Source organism: Pelodiscus sinensis, chromosome 9 (assembly GCF_049634645.1).
Source record: "Pelodiscus sinensis isolate JC-2024 chromosome 9, ASM4963464v1, whole genome shotgun sequence".
In the NCBI taxonomy this organism is placed as follows: domain Eukaryota; kingdom Metazoa; phylum Chordata; order Testudines; family Trionychidae; genus Pelodiscus; species Pelodiscus sinensis.
Genome location: NC_134719.1, coordinates 30,239,637 through 30,259,410, shown reverse-complemented (window position 1 = coordinate 30,259,410; position 19,774 = coordinate 30,239,637). Strand labels below are relative to the sequence as shown.

The following is a 19,774-nucleotide window of genomic DNA, read 5'->3' as shown; positions in this document are numbered from 1 at the left end:
TTTTTGCAACAGCATCACACTGTTGACTCATATCCAACTTGTGGTCCACTATGACCCCTAGATCCCTTTCCGCCATGCTCCTTCCTAGACAGTCGCTTCCCATCTTGTATGTATGGAACTGATTGTTCCTTCCTAAGTGGAGCACTTTGCATTTCTCTTTATTAAACCTCATCCTGTTTACCTCTGACCATTTCTCTAACTTGCTAAGGTCATTTTGAATTATGTCCCTATCCTCCAAAGAAGTCGCAACCCCACCCAGTTTGGTATCATCTGCAAACTTAATAAGCATACTCTCTATCCCAATATCTACATCATTGATGAAGATATTGAACAGTACGGGTCCCAAAACAGACCCTTGAGGAACTCCACTTGTTATCCCTTTCCAGCAGGATTTAGCACCGTTAACAACAACTCTCTGACTACGGTTATCCAGCCAATTATGCACCCACCTTATCGTGGCCCTATCTAAGTTATATTTGCCTAGTTTATCAATAAGAATATCATGCGAGACCATATCAAATGCCTTACTAAAGTCTAGGTATATGACATCCACTGCTTCTCCTTTATCCACAAGGCTCGTTATCCTATCAAAGAAAACTATCAGATTAGTTTGGCATGACTTGTTCTTGACAAACCCATGCAGGCTATTCCCTATCACTTTATTACCTTCCAAGTGTTTGCATATGATTTCCTTAATTACCTGCTCCATTATCTTCCCTGGGACAGACGTTAAACTGACCCGTCTGTAGTTTCCTGGGTTGTTCTTATTCCCCTTTTTATAGATGGGCACAATATTTGCCCTTTTCCAGTCTTCTGGAATCTCCCCTGTCTGCCATGATTTTTCAAAAATCATAGCTAAAGGCTCAGATACCTCCTCTATCAGCTCCTTGTGTATCCTGGGATGAATTTCATCAGGACCTGGTGACTTGCTGACATCTAACTTTCCTAAGTGATTTTTAACTTGTTCTTTGTGTATCCTATCTTCTAAACTTACCCTCTCTCTGCTTGTATTCACTGCGTTAGGCACACCTCCAGACTTCTCGGTGAAGACTGAAACAAAGAAGTCATTGAGCATCTCTGCCATTTCCAAGTTTCCTGTTACTGCTTCTCCCTCCTCACTAAGCAGTGGGCCTACCCTGTCCTTGGTCTTCCTCTTGCTTCTAATGTATTTATAAAAGGTCTTCTTGTTTCCCTTTATGCCTGTAGCTAGTTTCACTGACTTTGTTTCTATGCATGACATTTCCGCTGTAATGTTACTATGATTAGGTTGATTCATGCACCATGCTGGAATTTTATTATGTGGTATTTACCTTTGCATATTTACTGATCAGCAGGACCAATATTGACCATACACACAGCTTTTGCCAGCTCTTTATCAGATTTGCTTCTGCTTAAAGGGACCTTGCTCCCAAGATCATCTGCAGCCATCCAGCCATGCTTAAGTCTTGTTAAGGGATTTTCACCATTTAATCAGTGTCACATCAGTTTGGCAAAATCCCAACACTTGGTGCTCCATTTCTCATGGAACCCATTTTGATAAATTCCCAGAATGATGCTTTGAGAGTGTCTGTGTCCAGCCTCAGTTCAACAAAGCCAGTGTCATCTTGTAGAAACTTGACAGTTTATTTGGTACAGTTTTTGAAGTTAATTGAGGCAGCAGACTATCCATAGATAGCAGACTAATCACTGAACAGACTATGGGGGAGGAAGAATTAGACGTTTGATGTCCTGTCTTTTGTAACCCCATTCTGGGGGTATATTTAGTCCCTCTCTTTGCATGTCACTTTAGTTCTTGTGTGCTTCTGTTGTTGTGCCAGGGTAGCATTGCACCAAGTTGCAAATTAGTTGGTCTGTTTCACAGGCATATGGGCCAAATCTATGTGGTGTTTTATTGGGCATCTTAAATAATGCCACATCTGCTATTATGCCTACAGCAAGGTGTATCACCAGGCCAGTACTCAGCCCTTTCTGCAGGGAGATTTAGGATGCAGTTTCTTGCATCCTTTCACTGCTGGCAGTGCAGGGGCCTGCCCCCTACCCCCTGTCCTCCACTTTGATGCGGGGAGGGGCAGAGGGTCCTCCATGGGTATCTGTTCCACTATGAAGTAAACTCTACCTACCAGAAAAGACTTCCATGCTATAGAGCAGGGGTGGGCAAGATACCTCTTGTTGGCCAGATTTGGCCTGCCAAGCCGCCAGATCTGGCCCATGGACACCCTTCCCCAGGACCCTAAGGCTCGCACCAGCTGCTGTTTTCAATGCAGGGCTGCTTTGTATAACTCTGTGCGGGAGGGAGAGGCTTTGCGTGATCATGCTACCCCCAGCCTAATCCTCACTCCTATTGGTCAGAAACAACCAGCCAATAGGAGCGGAGAGATTGGCTTGGGGGCTGGAGGGAGTGCAAGCCTCTCCCCACTCCTGGAGTGGAGAAGCACTTGGAGGGAGCAGGCTGCATTTTCAATTCTCTGGGGCTGCAGCATGCAGGGAGCCCAGCCTGCCTTGGGGGTGCTGTAGGGCTGCTGGCCAGGAGATGCTTAGGTAAGCGCCTTGGTATATAAGTAGGACCCCAGCCAAGGGTTGAGAGGGAGGAGAAGATGTCGTCCTTGGAAGGGCCAGAAGGATGGCCTCTGGTGATGATGGGGAAGGTGAAGGTAATGAGAGAGATGATGGGCTAACACCTAAGATTGTTCTAGAAGGAATGATGTAAGAATATGGTAAGGAAATATAAATGTACATTCCCTGTCTTATGAAATTGAGGTGTTTGTGACTGTGCTAACCTTACTAATAAACTGTAAATATTGTAAATATACAAAAGTTTCTATATTGTGAGTGCTGCAACCGTGTACATCAGGGTTCCCAATCACAGAGTAATTAAATATTGGACCTGATCCTGGGACAGAGAACCAGGTAACCCTAAAGGTGGGTGTGACGGGGCATCCCCGCCCCGCACGATGCCTCCCACTGAGCAGGCGCTGCTCGTCGCCAAAGGGGGAGCAGTCTGGCGGTGCGCGGCATGCTCCGGAGCCGCGTCGGGGAGAGCGGAGCCGGCTGACGTGCGGGCAGCAGTCAGGGAATGCTGGGGGGCAGCGCGGAAAGGTCCTGCCCTCCCCCCAAACGTCTGGCGCACTGAAGATCGGTGTCAGGACATCAGCCCCGCCCCCTCCCGACAGGGGACATGCAAGGGCGGTGGGACGTTTTAAAATGCCACCGCCATAGTCGGGGGTGGGGGGAGTTCAGAGAGAGAAGCGGGGGAGGAGTTCAGAGAAAGAGGAGCTCCCCTCAGAGACGGCCGAGCCGGAAGGGCCGTTTCAGGACCAGGGGTATTGCGGCGCGTTGTTCTGCTGGCCGGAGGTGAGCCCGCTGGCAGTCTGGCCGCGAAAGGGAAGGTGAGCCTCCCCACGGTAAGACACCGGGGCGGGGTAAAGGAAGCAGCTCAGGGCAGAACCCTCGCGGGTTGGTGGGCTGACGCGTTACGGCATGAAGCCCCGTCAGCCGGGACGGGTCTGAGCTGACCCGTACCCTTAGGACGCTGGGCTGGGGCCCATGAGCGAGGGTGGGTCCAGGCTCCCCTTTTCCCCTGCCCCACCGCCTTGACGTGGGGATCCTGGTGTTAGTTGGGTGACTGGTCGTAATCGAACTTTCGCTGCGTCGGAGCAGGAGGGTCGATATAACCGCTGGACCAGCACACGGTTAAGAACTTATAGGACACGGGTGTAGGGTGGTGACTTTGGGTGTAGGCAACCCTGATGATGATGGGGCTGTAACCCTGAGGGGGAGACCGCACCGTGACAGTGGGTAATTAGAATTTAAACATAATCTTAGTTCAGGCTACACTCCTAGTCCCCACTTGGTCAATACTGGCCCCTCTGCTCCACTCCAGCAGCAGCAGAGAGGCTGCCATTGACCAAGGGGGGCTAGGGGAGGTACTTGGGAAGAGGCAGGGTGGATGCGGAGCCACAGGAGTGTAGCCGTGCAGAGCTCCATGGTAGACAGGCTGTTCTCCTGGCCCCTGCCACCAGCTGCAGGACTGTACTCCTGGCTCCCCAGCTGTGAGGCTCCACAGCCACCCTGCCTCTTCCCCTGAGCACTCCTTGTCCCCGTTTCTCCCCCTCCCTCTCTGGAAGCTCAGGAGCTCACGTTGGAAGCTCTTAGAGGACCTGCTAAGCGCAGGGCAGGCTTTTCCTCATGAGCGCTCCAGCCTGTGAGCACTCATGGGGATGCTGGACCACAGATGTGCCGGACTGTAGAAGTCAGGACAATAGAGGTCAAATGTGTAGTTAGGTGGGCATTGTTGAGGGATGCACTCCCCTCAGGCAGGCTCCACAGTGAAAGTCCCCCACTTGTCTGCTTATCAGTGTCCATACAGCCCCATGGCCAGAATGTGAGTTTTAGATCCCCCTCTATGGGAGTTAATGCAGCTCAGCAACCTGAGTCCTCCTAGTGCTCCCCGCATCAGGGTCAATATGGCCCTGAGGCCTAGTCCTTGTAGCACGCCTAAGGGAAACTACCTCTGCCCAGGAACTCTGTGGGGAGGGGAGGGAAGGGGGATCCAGGTGCTCCCTCTCCATCAGGTCCCAGCCTGGGGCCCTATTGGCAATGTCTAAGTTCACTGCCTGCTCAGTGGGGAATCCCACCGCAACACACTGAGCACTCGGGGTCAATTCCCTGTCCTGGGCTACTTCCTATCTCCCCACGAGTCCCCCCGTCGCTGTACCTCCAGGCTGCCTCTGGGGTCATGGCTGCAGCAGGTGAGGCTGCACCTGCTCCTCTGGCTCTGGAGCTCTCTCTGCCAGTCCTTCCCCTTCTGCAGTCTGCCCCAACTGAGCTGCCTCTGGGCTTTTTATATTCAGACCTGCCTGTGAGCATGCCCAGTAGGGCTGTGGAGGGCGGGGGTCTCTCAGCCAGCTGAACCCAGCCCACAGTCTGTTCTCCAGTGTGGGGCTGAGACACCCCGTCACAGGCATACTTGAAATGTTTTGCACATTCCTGTTCATGTCTGTTCATGTAATGGGAATCAGCCATACTAGAGCTCAGTCATTTCTTCTAAAAATACTTCAGTTGCCACATTACACAGGATGCAGCACTTGAATGACGAATGAAACTGACAACTTCATGACCCACTCAGTGTGTCTTCCACATTTCCTAGTGGCTATGGTAACTTATTCCAGTGCACTATAATGAATAGGCTTCTCTGAATACCAAGTTGAAGAGGATTGAAGAAGATCAGGGTTTGGTGCACCTTGTGGAATAACTCCTTATTTCTGTTAGCCTCAGTTCCTGTGGTATGGCATCAACCCTGTCTGCATCTTTTACGGATGTTTCACTTATAAACTTCCTTTGGCACAGGCAGCGCAAAGGTCACTGTATCTGGGCAGTGGAGACATCCTGGCTGTGGTATAGCTGGTGATAGCTTATATGTAGGAGAGCTGGGCTGTAAAGTGTGGGTTGGTAGAAATGGTTCTGCACCCTGCTTCCTACTGTAGCATAGGGAGAATATTTGGGGAGGAAGGAACATGTCAGAGGCATCGTGGTGCAGAGCTCTTCTATATTAGTACTCCACTGGCATAAAGTGCTTCACACACAGTCTTGTACATTAGTGCTTCTCTCTGCTGCTCTGAAGCAGAATTGGGGAAACCATAACTAGATTTCTAACCCCTCCACTCCTTGCTGCCCCCATCATTGAGCAGAACTCTGATCCAGAGAAGGACTGAGCCTACAATGTACAGAAATACAAAGAGGTCATTAAAATGAGGCAATAGACATTCATAATCAGTAAAGATGCAGGTACTTAAGGAAACTTAATTGTTTGATTTGTATCTTTCTCCTTAGTAGATCGAGGCCAAGTCATAATCTCCACCTCTATGGGTGATAAAGAAGAAAACCTTGTGATTAGGAGTTGCTGAAGTAGAGAATGCCACTTCTCTGCTGAATCTCTTAAACTCCAGGCAACAGGAAACCTTTTTTGGTAGCACTGAGGGATCACAACAGAAGAAGGATTAGGGCTGACCTGCATAGTGGGCACTTTCTAACTCTTCATGGTGTCTGTACATGAGTAACTCCTATGACTTGCATCCATATACATCCTCTCCATACTTTGGAGTCTCCTGAAGAGATTCTGGGATCTGAGATAGGCAGGACCTGCTGGGACAGAGATTCCCTTTTCTTACTTAACCAAATCAAAATAGGCATTAGTTTAATTGATGCTTTTAAGGGTGGAACCTAAATGAGACTCTAAACTACTTCCTTTTAAACAGGTTGATGCAATGAAGAGAGCACTAGAAAGTCTTAACCTCAACATTATAGAGATGACGGATGAAAATGCAACCTTAGATGGTGGAGATGTCTTATTTACAGGTACGGTATTAAAATAACTTGGTTCATCTTTTTTTTTTTTTCTGGATGGCATGGAAGATTTAACAGTATCTGATCTCTATTAATAAATATTGTACTTAATACTAGTATAAAGTCATTTGCTTACCAAATGGCAGCATGGCACTTTTGTTTGAGAGATGTTTTTTGAACACTGAACTTCCTGACTAATGCAGAATAAAGGAAATAGAAGTAGACACAATACGAATCATATGTATTTAAACCTTAATTGGTTTGCCTAGCTTGTATTCTATTATGCACAAATAAGGAAAATGCTTTCAGCGGTCAAGTTTTTTTTTATTTCGTAAGTTTTGTTACTGGAGGCCATGTTTGCACAGATTTGTTTGCGGGAATCATGGACGTAATTATAGTTGGCTCAATAAACACTGGGTAGTGTATTTTTACTTTATGGGGAAACAAAACATGCTTGCCAGATGTCACGTGGAAGAGAAGTGGTGTTACCACTCAAGTTATATTCATGAACAAATTCAAAGGTGAAAATACTGATGCTGATTTTTTTCATCATTAAACCATTGTGTTTGTTCACATTGGTTAGATACAGTATATATTTGTCCTTTGCCTCTGATCCATGTAAACTGTTTATTTTGATCATCAAAATAAACAGGTTGCTTGTCTTACAAAGGAATAAGATTCTTTCAGACTAAGCAAACAAACAAAAAAGACATTTCTAGTATGTTACAGATCCCAGTATCTGTTTCCTTAGCAGTGTGAAGATAGCTGTGTTTAAAATCCAAGAATGGAATAAATCTCAGAGGAGGAACAGAAAGTCATTTGGTCATTTACTAATCCAGCCCAGATGCTGTCTCCATTTATCATATAATTATTTCAAAGGTTTAAAGCAGGGGTGGGGACCTTTTTTAGGTCAGGGGCCACTGACCCACAGAAAAATCAGTCAGGGGATGCACGCAAGTGAAAAACAAACAAAAAACCCCGCCCCTCACCAGCGTGGGCTCTGCAATGCTGGGTGGAGCCCTGAGCCTCATGGGCTGGATCCAGGCAAGCCAGGGGCTGCACTTTAGGTTCCCCACCCCTTGTTTAAAGGAAGGGGAGTTATTTGTGTGTATAACTTACAGTAATTCTCCTTCACTGGAAGAAGAATTCAATTAGAATCAATTCCAGTTGCAAGTTGCATTTTTTTAAAGCTATATTTCTAGTTATCTTTATGACTGGACTTTTTTTAGCCACATATAAGTCTCAACTTCATAATTGTGAAGGACTTTATATTATAACATCTCCATCTCAGATTTGGCCTATTTCTTAAATGTATGTGTTGTGATTATTAGATATGGTTGTTGTCCACACATTTTTTTCAGTCATTCAGATAATAAGCCATCATTAATTTTGTCTTTACTATTCTTTGACATGTTTTTCATTTCAGGCAGAGAATTTTTTGTGGGTCTGTCAAAGCGGACAAATCAACGTGGTGCAGAAATTCTGGCTGACACATTTAAGGTTTGTATCCTTTTTCTTCAACAAGTCATTCTGCTTTCTGAGGCACAGACAAAGGGGTTAAACTAAAGTCCACTGAACCATGTACATTAGCCAAAATGTACATAAACAGGTATCCAAAGTCAGGCTCCTAAAATATCTCTATTTAGATCCTTAGATAGTGGCTTGAATTACAAAAAGGCAGAGCATCCCACAGTTCCATTAAAGTCACAGATCTCCAAGAGGGGACAAAGGAACTGTGGAGTCAAGTCAGTTCTGAGGGAATAAGACTGTAAGTAGGGCAATGGAAGGTCACTACTGTTTGTTACTATTTTAAGCCTCCCTTACTTCCTCTAGAGAAGCTCAGCAGTATGCATAAGCATGTTCTCACTTTGGTTTGTGAGGCGTTTTTATATAAGTAAAGTTTAAACATTTAATAGATTTATTTTCAGGTGCACAAGTAGGGAATACTGCAATTGTTCTGTATTTTTTTCTTGATGCATAAGGGAAGCCAAGACAGCCCAAAGGGGTTTGTCACCATTTACTGTAGCCAATTTACTTCCTCAGGACATGAGAAGTTAATTTGTGGAGGAGCCAAAACTGAACTACTCAGGGCAGCTATGGAACAGCTATTGATTTAAAGTGTTTACTCTGCATCTTCCTTGTTTTTACACAGGATTATGCTGTCTCCACAGTCCCAGTTTATGACTCTTTGCATCTGAAGAGCTTTTGTAGCATGGCTGGACCAAACTTGATTGCTATTGGTTCGACTGAAGCAGCACAAAAAGCCCTCAAGGTAACATGCATAGGAAAATAACCTGGGATAGGTGACTAATTCTACTTTTACCTTAAGACAGTAATACTTGAGTTTAAAATCAATGCAGTATCAGTACAAAAGGGAAATAAATACTCTACAGAGAATCCTGCATGACTAAAGTGCAAGGGAATATTATTCATTAATGATATGGGGGAAAATATGTTAACCTAATTTTAATTTTCAAAAATAGCTTATGTAGTTTCTAGAAGCTTGTACCTGGTGGTACTCAGAGATGTTTTGTTCGTTTGTTGCATGGGATGGGGAATAGGTGGAAATAAATGCTGAGAGTTTGGCAGGGAAAGAGTTGCCTAAGTTCATTAACTTTAGATTCTTATTTCTTGATACATACAATTCAGTGAAAGGATTTGAGGAAGGAGTGAATGTGGTCAGGGCAGTGGGATAAGACTGTTCGTGTTTTTTTGGTTTTTTAAAGCAGGAACAGGAGAGGGGGATGATTGGAGAGAAGACTGGGTAAATTTTAGAAGTGTCAGAGGGAGAAGGAAAATGGCTGAGAGCTTGAATGTGAGGGGAGAATTTTAGGAGGACTGGAAGGTAAGTCCCATGACGTTACCTAAAATAATGAGGAGGATGGTGAAATTTGTGAGTTGAAGAGCAAGGGGAATAACTGGGAGTATGCAGTCCTCTCCAGGAGGTGTGAGCTGAAGGAAATAAGAAAGGCACGTGGAAGGGAAAGGAAAAAAGTAAGTTCTACTTGCAGTAATTCCACATTGCCCATATCCTAAAGCTAAATGTCAGCACAAAGTAAAAGAGGATCAGGAAACAGTACCATACCAAGTATCTGAACGGAGGGACAGTGTTGATTTCTAGCTTCTTTTCTCAAAGGGAACACTAGTAACTCTGACCAACCTGAAAAAGCCTTCTGCCTTGAAATTTTTAACATGAACATTTATTGCTGTATCTACCTTGCTACCATAGAGTAAAGTGAAGTCCAAGCACTAGGATGAACCCATCACGGAACTTCAGTTGCAGAAGGATAAGGTGACTAGTTTCAGGATCAAAAAGAGTCTCATTTGTCTCACAAACTCCTTTTGCAATTATCATTTAGAGACTCCAGTGCCCACCCTGGAGAGGCTCTCCATCACAAGCTGGATGCTAAAAGATCTTTTGTCTTCTGTCTGGAGTAGACTAAAGCACCAACAACTCTCCCCATTTTTTTTAATGTGACATTTATATGTACAATCAAGCCGTGTCCAGAAGAATTACAGCTAAATGGGTGCCTGACAGTGTTTCTTATTCCTTATCAGGAATGACTTTTCAAGGTTACCTCAAGGTTAATTTGTTCAGTTACAGTAGCCAATGTGTTCCCAAATGTACAGCCTATTATGTACTGGTTCTCTTGCAAATAACGAATCCGGGCTTTGCTCATCAGTATTAAAATTAACTATGTCCAGGTTGAGAATACTATGGTGGTTATTACTGTGATGTTGTAACCCACCTCTCTCTCACCTTTTTGGGAGGAACAGAAAGGTGAAGGAAACGTCCCTTTGTTTAATTGTATTGGGAAAGAAATCTTAATCTTTCTCTGATTAAATGTGGCTTACTATTGTGTTATATGTATACAATTTGTATATACATCATCATTATTATTATAGCCATAGAACGTATTTTGGAAATTAAAGAATATGAATGTAGTAACTGTGCCAGAGGCTTCCAATCAGGTTAAGGGCCCTATTGTGCTGGCCAGAACATGTAACAACTCTGAAATAAATGTGGCTCCTACCCCAAAGAACTTGCAAAAACTTGTGCATCTGTTTAGCTTCAATGGGGCAACTTGAATACGTGAAGTTAATAGGTGCCTAAGCATAGGTGCAGGAATTAAAGGTATTGGGGGGGGTGTTTGAGGTGTTTGCTGCTGTACCCCCAGTGTCCCAGCTGATGTCTTGTGTGCCGGGGACTCTTCTGTTAGCCCCATGCACCAGGGTTCTAGCTGCCACTGCAAAATGGGGGACTCTGCTGCTGATCTGTGGTCCCAGCTGCCAGTCCCACACACCAAGGAGCTTTGTTACCTGTCTCCGGTGCTGAGGCTTTGCTGCCTACCTCAACTGCAGGGGTGGAATGGAAAGGACAGTGTTCCCGATAAAATGTGTGCTTGTGTGGCCACTTAAGAGAGATTCAGATGCCACCCAGCTGATTAGCAGAGTGCCCAGAGCTAGTGCATATTCGCACATACCTCAGTGCACATAAAAATTATTCCACATATGGATGGAAAAAATCTGTACACGGATGGAAAAGATTAGAAGGAACATTAGTGAGGGGGCTGGATTTTAGCACCCTTCATTCTTAAAAATGTTCCTGTGCCATTGTGCCTGAGTCTTTCTGGTTCAGAGCCATGGACTGTACGTTCTTTGGGGTAGGAACTATGTGTGTTTCAAAGCTGTGCCATGTTCTAAGGGTGTGTCTAGACTACCTAGTTTTGTCGACAAAAGTGGACTTTTGTCGACAAAACAATACCAGCGTCTACACTACCGCGGAGTTCTGTCGACATACTGTCGACAGAACTCCGCGGTTTTGTAGACGCTGGTATACCTCATTTTACGAGGCATAACACTTTCTGTCGACAGAACTCTGTCGACAGAAGGTGTTATTGCCTGTAACACTGCGTCCAGACTACAGAGTTCTGTCGACAAAGCGGCTTGCTTTGTCGACAGAACTCCATGTGTCTGGACGCAAATTGTCGACGGAAGTTTTGTCGACAGTATCTGTCGACAAAACTTCCGTCGACAAAACGCGGTAGTCTAGACGTACCCTTAGTCTTTGTAGGATCAGGGCCTAAGAGAGAATCCTCCTGCTTATTCCTGTGTGTATATTTATAACCCATCTCATGTTCAGTTTTTATATACTTCCTGCCAAGGGACATTCCAAGAACTTTAAACTTTCCAGGAATATGGCTTTATTATTACAGCTGAGTGAAAAACTGTTTTCCTTTCTCATGTGACAATGTTGAGATTGTGGAGAGGAAAACTCCCATTCCAAATTGGGATAATGTCAGTAACTCAAATTTTGGGGAGTTAAAAATCAAAAGATATTCGCTAAAATCAGTCAAAACATTTCCTTTCATAATTTCAGAATGTTTTGATTTTGATCTTTTGTTTTTGTAAAACAGCCATTTTGACCTAAAATTGAACTTTCCATTTAGAAAATGTCAAAATGGGATTTTTCAGCAATTTTGAAATGTTTCAAATTTTCAACTTTAAAAAAAAAATCTAATCTGTAAATTGTCAAAACCATCCCTTTCCCACAAAATTTCTGTTTGGATAATTCTCTGGTTCAGCATCAGTCAGGTCCCGATGGTACTGGACTAGAGAGGTTCAAACTGTACTCACAATAGACAAAATCAGCCTAGCATGTAAAATGAAGTAAAGAGAAGGTTGTGTGTAGACAGAGCAAGTTGTGCAGGTGTTGGGTTCTACAGAATAACCAAACCAGTTCCAGTGCATGTAACTGTGTAACAATGCAATGTACATGTAAATATATGTAAGGCAAAATTTTGTTCTGTGACTTTGGAAATATGCATCCTATATCCACCCCCTCCATCTAAGCTTTGCTGTATGGCATAAGGATCCTTGGCAACTCTGTGGCTGTGTCTACATTGGCAAGATTTAGCACAAAAGCAGCCACTTTTGCGCAAAATCTTGCCGCCTGTCTACACTGGCCGTGAGTATTTGCGCACGAACACTGACGTTCTAATGTGTGAAATCAGTGCTTCTTGCGCAAATACTCTGACGCTCCCGCTCAAGGATAAGTCCTTTTGTGCAAGTGTTCTTACGCAAGAGGCCAATGTAGACAGGTAACATCAATTTCTTGCGCAAGACAGCCCGATGGCTAAAATGTCCATCAGAGCTTTCTTTCGCAAGAGAGTGTCTATACTGGCACAGATGCTTTTGCGCAAAAGCAAATCTTTTGTGCAAAGGCACATGCCAGTATAGACGCTCTCTTACTCAAATACTCTAACGCAAAAACTCTTGCATTTAGAGTATTTGCGCTAAATCTTGCCAGTCTAGATGTAGCCTGTGATGTATTCTTGCACCTCAGCTGGGTTCTCACACATCCAGCTGAGTAGTCAGAGTGACTTAAGTGCAGCTTGTGGCTGCTGCGCTACTGCTAAAGAGACATGACCTCTTCGTACTCTCTGGGTACGTCTAGACTACACCTCTCTGTCGACAGAGAGATGTAGATTAGGCACGTCAAAATTGCTAGTGAAGCAGGGATTTAAATATTCCGCTCTTCATTAGCATAAACATGGCCGCTGCTTTTTTCAAAATGGAGCTGTTTCGGAAAAAAACGACAGTCTAGACGCAGATCTGTCAAAAATAAACCCTGTTTCGACAGTTCCTGTAAACCTCATTTTTTGAGGAATACGGGATCTGTCGAAAAAGGGTTTATTTTTGACAGATCTGCGTCTAGACTGATGTTTTTTTCAAAAAAAGCTCTATTTTGAAAAAAGCAGTGGCCATGTTTATGCTAATGAAGCACGGGATATTTAAATCCCTGCTTCATTAGCAATTTCGATGTGCCTAATCTACATCTCTCTGTCGACAGAGAAGTATAGTCTAGACACAGCCCCTGTGCTGTATCAGGGCCAGAAAGTAGCAGCTGGAGAAGAAGGCATAGAAACATCAGTACAAGATGAGGGACTTGGAGCCTGCCCCATGTGTCCCCACCTATCTGAGTAGCCCCCTGAACTCTTGCAGCCTCTGCACTACCTATCCCCCTCAGGAGCTCTAGGTGCCCCTTACCCCAACAATACCAACATCTCACCCAAAAACCAAACAGCTGTCCAGACTCCCCCATCCCACACAAACACTCACTACCTTAGCCTAAGCTGCCAAATGTATGCATCTCTGAGTACGTCTACACTGCGTCCCTAGTTAGGACTAGGGATGCAAATGGAGACGACCGAAGTAGTTAATGAAGTGGGGATTTAAATATCCCGCGCTTCATTAACATGATCTCTCCGGTGCACTAGTTCGAATCACAGCTGATTCGAACCAGGAAGTGCGCACTGGGACACGTTAGTCTGGACTAACGCCCTTAGTCCGAACTAATGTTACTCCTCATTTTTTGTGTGATTTGAACTAGCGCTCCGGCGAGATCATGTTAATGAAGCGCGGGATATTTAAATCCCCGCTTCATTAACTACTTTGGTCGTCTCCATTTGCATCCCTAGTCCGAACTAGTAGTGTAGACGTACCCTCTGTGACTACCCCCTCCTTGCTAATACTTTGGGCAGGGTGTGTGACTGCAAGCTTAAACTTGTTTATAAATTCTCTTCATTTGCATAAAATGTCACATGGAGCAGAAAAAAAACCTTGCAAAACTGGCATCAGTGTGAAATAATTTATTTAGCCTGTAGGCTCTAAGGACTGGACACAGGCCTATTAAAACTTTTTCTGTTTAACAGACAAATTATATTTCATAGCTACGTGTAGTGACTGCTAAAACGGTCCACACTTAACTGCAGCTCCACGCCCCCTTTCACTTTCTGTGAAGCCAATTTAAAATGGCTTCTGTTGCAATGAGTTGACTCTCCTGACTCTGTATCCCTGACAATCTAGCCTACGCAGAGTGTTATTTCCACGTGAGTTAACCTGTATACCTTGTTCCAAATAATCAGGCTCAAATTCTAAAGGCATCACGAGCAGTGGCCTGATAAATCTTGCAAATATTCAACCACACTAAAATACTTCCTTAGACCATTTATAAATACTGACAAAATTCAAGCACAGTACTGTTGGCTGACAATTTCAGTTTGGACTTGAGCCAAAATTAATTTGAGTACTCTTCAGTTTGATTAAAGCCATTTGCACAGCTCTGCTAATCACACTGAAGTGCATCAATTGAGTTACTGAAGCCAAAATATATTTGTGAATATGGTGATAAATAAATTGAGGTTGTTAAGTAACAGCCATGTAACTATTAGCAGCATTTCAGTAAAATGTATAGTATTCCTACTAAGAAGAGATGATGCATTATCAAGCTTTTTAGAGGGTACTAGCAAGGTAAATGGCTGACCATGATGGTTTGCATGGTATGTTTTGGTATTAGAGATTTAGGAGTATATACATTGCAGTATGAGGATCAGTATTAATGACACAGTTGCATGTAACTACACACAATTAATCAAGGTTAGAATGTACTCCTAAAGCAGTGGGACATAAAGAAGCTCATGAAAGTATTGCTGATAAGAAAACATGGTGTTTCATAAGACAAAGTGCTAAATTGATACAACTTCATTGCCACAAACTCTTAGAGACCCCAGAATTCAAGGTGCTTCCTGAAAGATGCTGAATCCCTCTGAGACAGCAGTGAAAGTAATGTGAAATTTCTTACAGGTCCCTGCCAGCTCTTTAAATAGCTCCCTGCTGGCTTTTGCTGCAGCTCAGCCAGCTCTTGCCAGAGCTGCATACCAGAGTGCACCCGCTTACTTCACCTCTGCTCTGAGGTTTTAAGGGCCCAATTTGCAGCAGTACTTCAATGCGAGCTACAGCACCTATTGACTTAATAGAAGTCATGAGCGCTCAACATATCTGAAAACCAGGCTGTCTTTGAAGCTAGCCCTGTGGGATGCTATAGGCGGACCCGGAGCTAATTGAAATAAATGAAGACTTTTTGCTTATTTCAGTGGTCTTTGTGTTATGCTTAAACGAAGCACACAAGATCTTTCATAGGGGAAAAGGCAGTACGCCGAATGTATTGAGAATACAACAGTAGCATATGCTTTTCAGTCACTCACACACATAAACACCATACACACAGTCTTGCCAGACTATGTTATTGTTACAAGTCAGAGTCTGTATCAATCTAGTGGCCAGCCAGATCAATCACAGAGGGAGAGCAGGGCCTTTTGTCGGTCATGATCCAATGCTCTTCTGGAGTTGGTGGCAAGACGAGCCCTAAGTTCCATGGCAAAGCACCCTGCTTTTATAATCCTTTTCTCTATGGATTTCACTGTGTCGTCTGTGACCAGTTACTGTTATCTTTTGATGTTGACATTCCAAACATCTCCAAGAAGCTCATCCTGTAATCAATTGTCTTTTGGGGGTGCTCCCTCCACTTTAGAGTTGTCAGTCTGCCAATCTGATCAATCCTTGACCATGGGTATGCACTGATGGTTCCTCTGACGCCGATATGTCTCTTCGCAGTCTGTCTTTCACAGTCTGTCTTTACCCGCATTGCCCACACCTTTCTTGGCAATCTGGTGCTAACGGTGGCCTTCATGCCTTTATCTTTATTATGATACATTTCTCATTCACACAAACAGTCTCTCACAGAATCCTTCAAAGATAAACAGCAGTGTTTTATTTTAAGCAAAATCAAAATCAAAACAATTCACATTGAAGGCCCGGGCCTTCAATATTTCTAATCTCATTAACATAGACACAATACCAAAACTCTGTCTCTTTACTTACTAAGCTTACTAAACTTTAATACAAAGAAATATATATTTTATTAAAGGTCTTAATTTCATAAAATATTAAATGTGTTAATATGTTACCTTACATTGCTACATTATTAATCCTAAAATACAAATATAAAAAGAATAAAACTTTCAGTCCCAACATTTGGATCAGTACCTGGAAGGTAATTTCCAGTGAAAATGCCAGTGGGAGCAGAGGATGCTCAGCATCTCACAGAAGCAGTGAGTGTATTTTAGGATCAGGCCATTTGTGTTAGCTGTTTAAATGAGAATTTATTTCACCAAAGTCATTTTATTTTTAGAAACAGAACAGAAAACCCTTATGGTCTGAGCACCTATCCCATAAAAATAAAATACAATAGAAAAATATAAAGGACTGCCCATGTCTAAGTAAATACCCAGCAAACACTTTTTCAAATAGTTTAAAAAAATGCATATTATTTTGCAGAATGTCTGAAAGTTTATCAGATCTTGTCTCTGGATCAAGAGGTGGAATAGTCTCCTGTCTGTCTGTCTGTCTGTCTGTCTATTTTGGCCTAAATTGCTAAATGAATTGGTCCTAGTTCTTGCAGCTAACAACTTGGGTATTGTTTAATCAAATCTGGTTTATAATGCTCATCAATAATAAAGTTAGGAATTGTGAAATAGGGAGCATCTAGGTCAGTCTAGCTTTTCCAGGATGCTATGATGCTACATATAAAAAACCTGTTAAACATGTTAAGTTTACAAAATCAGGCAAGGAAGTGTTTTGTCGTCTTATGCATGATAACAGTATTGCCCTCATCTCACAGCTGGTCTGTGCCATACCCAGAAGTAGAATGCAAGCCTCTTTGGTTCACAATATCCTCAACCTACGACCCTCTGCCTCCTTCCCTGTCCAGTCTGTGCACTGGATGAGACAATGTTCCTGTTAACAAATAGTCTGTGATAGTATGTCATAATCCTTACATACAATGAAGCCAAATTGAGCGTCTAGACTCAGAGAAAACCTTACTTCCGCAATTTCCTAATGTGCCAATTGCCTGATTTACTAGCTTGAACATTCCCCTGACGTAGTGGGTTTTTTTTAAGATGGATTCCGAGGTTTTTAATAATAAACTAAAAAACCAGAAATATCATGTGGAAATAAGTTGACTCCCTTTGAGTCAACAGCCCTAGTGTAGCAACAGCCTTCAAAGGCAAAAGCGCCAGGTGGAGCTCAGGGTCAGCTGGGGACTTGCTGATCTCAGGTTTCATGTGATGCTGTTGCTTTCAAACACCACGGCGGCATTTCAAAGCAGCAGCACCACATGAAGCCTGGGTTCAGCTGTGTCCCCAGCTGATCCTGGGCTCCATGCAGCATTGTTGCTTTGAAATGCCACAGGGAGCCTGATGCTGGGCTCCCCATGGTATTTCAAAGCAGCAGTGCTGCACGGAGCCTGGGGTCAGCTGGGGAGTCCCCAGCTGATCCAAGGCTCCACGCAGCGGTGCTGCTTTGAAATGCTATGCGCAGCTTCAGACACCCTAGCAGGCCTCAGGCTGCACACAGCGTTTCAAAGTAGCAATGCCACATGGAGCCCAGGATCTGGCCCCAGGCTTCATGCCACACTGCTGCTTTGAAATACCCATTTTTCTCCCCCCTCCCCCCCCTTTGCAGCCTCTATCTTAGAGGCAGCAAGGAGGGAGGGAAAGCGACTAGTTGTCTATCCTGTTGACTATCCAATAGCCATTTGCTTATCAGATAGTCGACTAATCCTTCACATACATAATGTGAGATACATTTTTGAATACTGGGAGTCAGGACTCCTGGGTTTGAGTACAATCTCTGAAAGGGTTTGAGTACAGTCTGTAGTAGTAAAGACTGCAACCAGCCACTTACACAGATTTGTCATGTTCATTCTGAAAGCCAGTGTGGCTAAGTGGATGAAATTTGAATTGTTCATGCTTACGATCAGAAGAATTAGATTTTCATCAGTAAACACCTTTCACTGTACACACACACATACACACACACACACACACACACACACACACACACACACACACTGATGAAAAATATTTCAGTCAATAACAGAAATGCATAGGTATAGAAAATAAGAAAATGTGCAGCTCAAGCTTATTAGTCTGATTTAAGGTTATTTGTATGCTTTGATATCTGGCAATTTGTGTTTAAATAGTTATAAAGCCTTACCATTTTGAATCTCGGTGTCTATCATTAAATAATGGTCTGACTTCCCATAACTCCCCACAACTGGGAAAATATAAATTGATAAAAATAGAAAAAGGCTTGAAAATAAACATCCATATTGTGCACTGAAATAAAAACTAAATTCTGTGAAACCTAGTCATATTAGAGACCAGGGTTCTGCTCCCAGCCATAAAATGTGGAGAATGTGTATGTCCTTCCCTTGTTAAAGGAAGGTTCTGAGGCCTTACTCATAAAGTTTTCTGCAAAGAATTATTAATACAAGGGATGTCAGTGTGTAGACAACCACATGATGAATCAATAAAGCTGCAGAGGCAGGAGCCACTGCCTATGAGGAACCAGCTTTTAAGCTGGCTCCTCGCTAGCACTGGGTCCAGTGGAGCCTCTCCTTCCCTCCCACTCTGTGCTGCTGACTCAAATAGAAAGGGGGCAGCAGGAAGCCAACTTTCAAGCCAGCTCCTCATGTAGAGCCACTTTCTCCCCTTCCCAGCAGCTATGGAGCCAGCTCCATGGAGCCATCGCCCCTCCCCCCCCTTGCTTCAGCAGCGTGGGGGAGGGGAGCAGGGGAGGCCACTACGGAGCAGCCTTTGTCTGTGGCGGGCCTGGGCTTGCCACAGACAGAGGCTGCTCTGTGGATGCTGGTGCAGCTTCTCTCTGCAGGGGGTTTGGGCCCCCTGTGGACAGGGGCTGCTGCCACCCTTCCCTCGCATATCAGCTCACACCTGCCACCCTATGCTACTGCCTCTGATAGCAGTGTGGGGTGGCAGGATGTTCCCCAGGAGTGAGGCTGGGAGCTCACTGGCTGGTGACCCCATCCCACTAGGACTATCGAATAGTCATGTAACCGGTAACATTTGATAGGGTTACACAACTATTCAATGACATGCTATCTGACATCCCTAATTAATGCTAAGTGAGGAGAAGAGCCAAGATGAACTTACGGCTTGGAGCCCACCACTCTCTTAACTATGCTAGAGTGGCAGTACTCATGCTGAGACCCCCTCCTGAGCTCAAGCTCTGTGGGAGGCTGAAACTATGCTCAGTGCAGATGAGACGTTAGCAGTAAGTTTATAAAAAGCTCTGAACATAGGCCAATAAACATTTTAAACAGCTTTTAAATTTGTCATATCTTGTTGAATTTTTATCAGCAAAAGGCCTCTCTTTGAGTAGGACCAACTTTCAAATTGTTTTTTCAAAATATGAGGGCACTAATGATCGTCGGAGAAATGTTTTGATCCTGTTTCTTAGAAATGGCCGAAGTATTTTCATTGAACCTTTTTTTTTTTTTAAATGACTGGAAGAAAACAAGCATCAAGTGTTCTGTCTGAATGGTTCAAGTCTGACAGAGATACAAACAACTGAAAATACAGGGGTGCTAGAACACTTTGTGTAGTGGGCATACTGAGAGCCATTGAACAAAAGTGTAAACACTGAATATGATGGAAACCACTTCAAGCCAGAAGAAGTTGCTGCACTCCCAGAACTAGTTCCAGCACCTATCTGAAAAGGAGGGGGG

General features: G+C 43.9%; 1 protein-coding gene across 8 annotated transcripts in view; it reads left to right on the top strand.

The window, feature by feature from the left end:
* The window catches only part of DDAH1 (dimethylarginine dimethylaminohydrolase 1), a 162,226-nt gene that overhangs the window by 122,886 nt on the left and 19,566 nt on the right, over positions 1–19,774 (top strand). For all 8 annotated transcript variants that reach the window (XM_006120265.4, XM_006120266.4, XM_006120267.4 and 5 more), the window contains 3 exons: positions 6,255–6,354; positions 7,769–7,842; positions 8,495–8,614. In XM_006120265.4, coding sequence (XP_006120327.1) covers positions 6,255–6,354; positions 7,769–7,842; positions 8,495–8,614 — 294 coding nt within the window. The remainder of the gene's footprint in view (positions 1–6,254; positions 6,355–7,768; positions 7,843–8,494; positions 8,615–19,774) is intronic.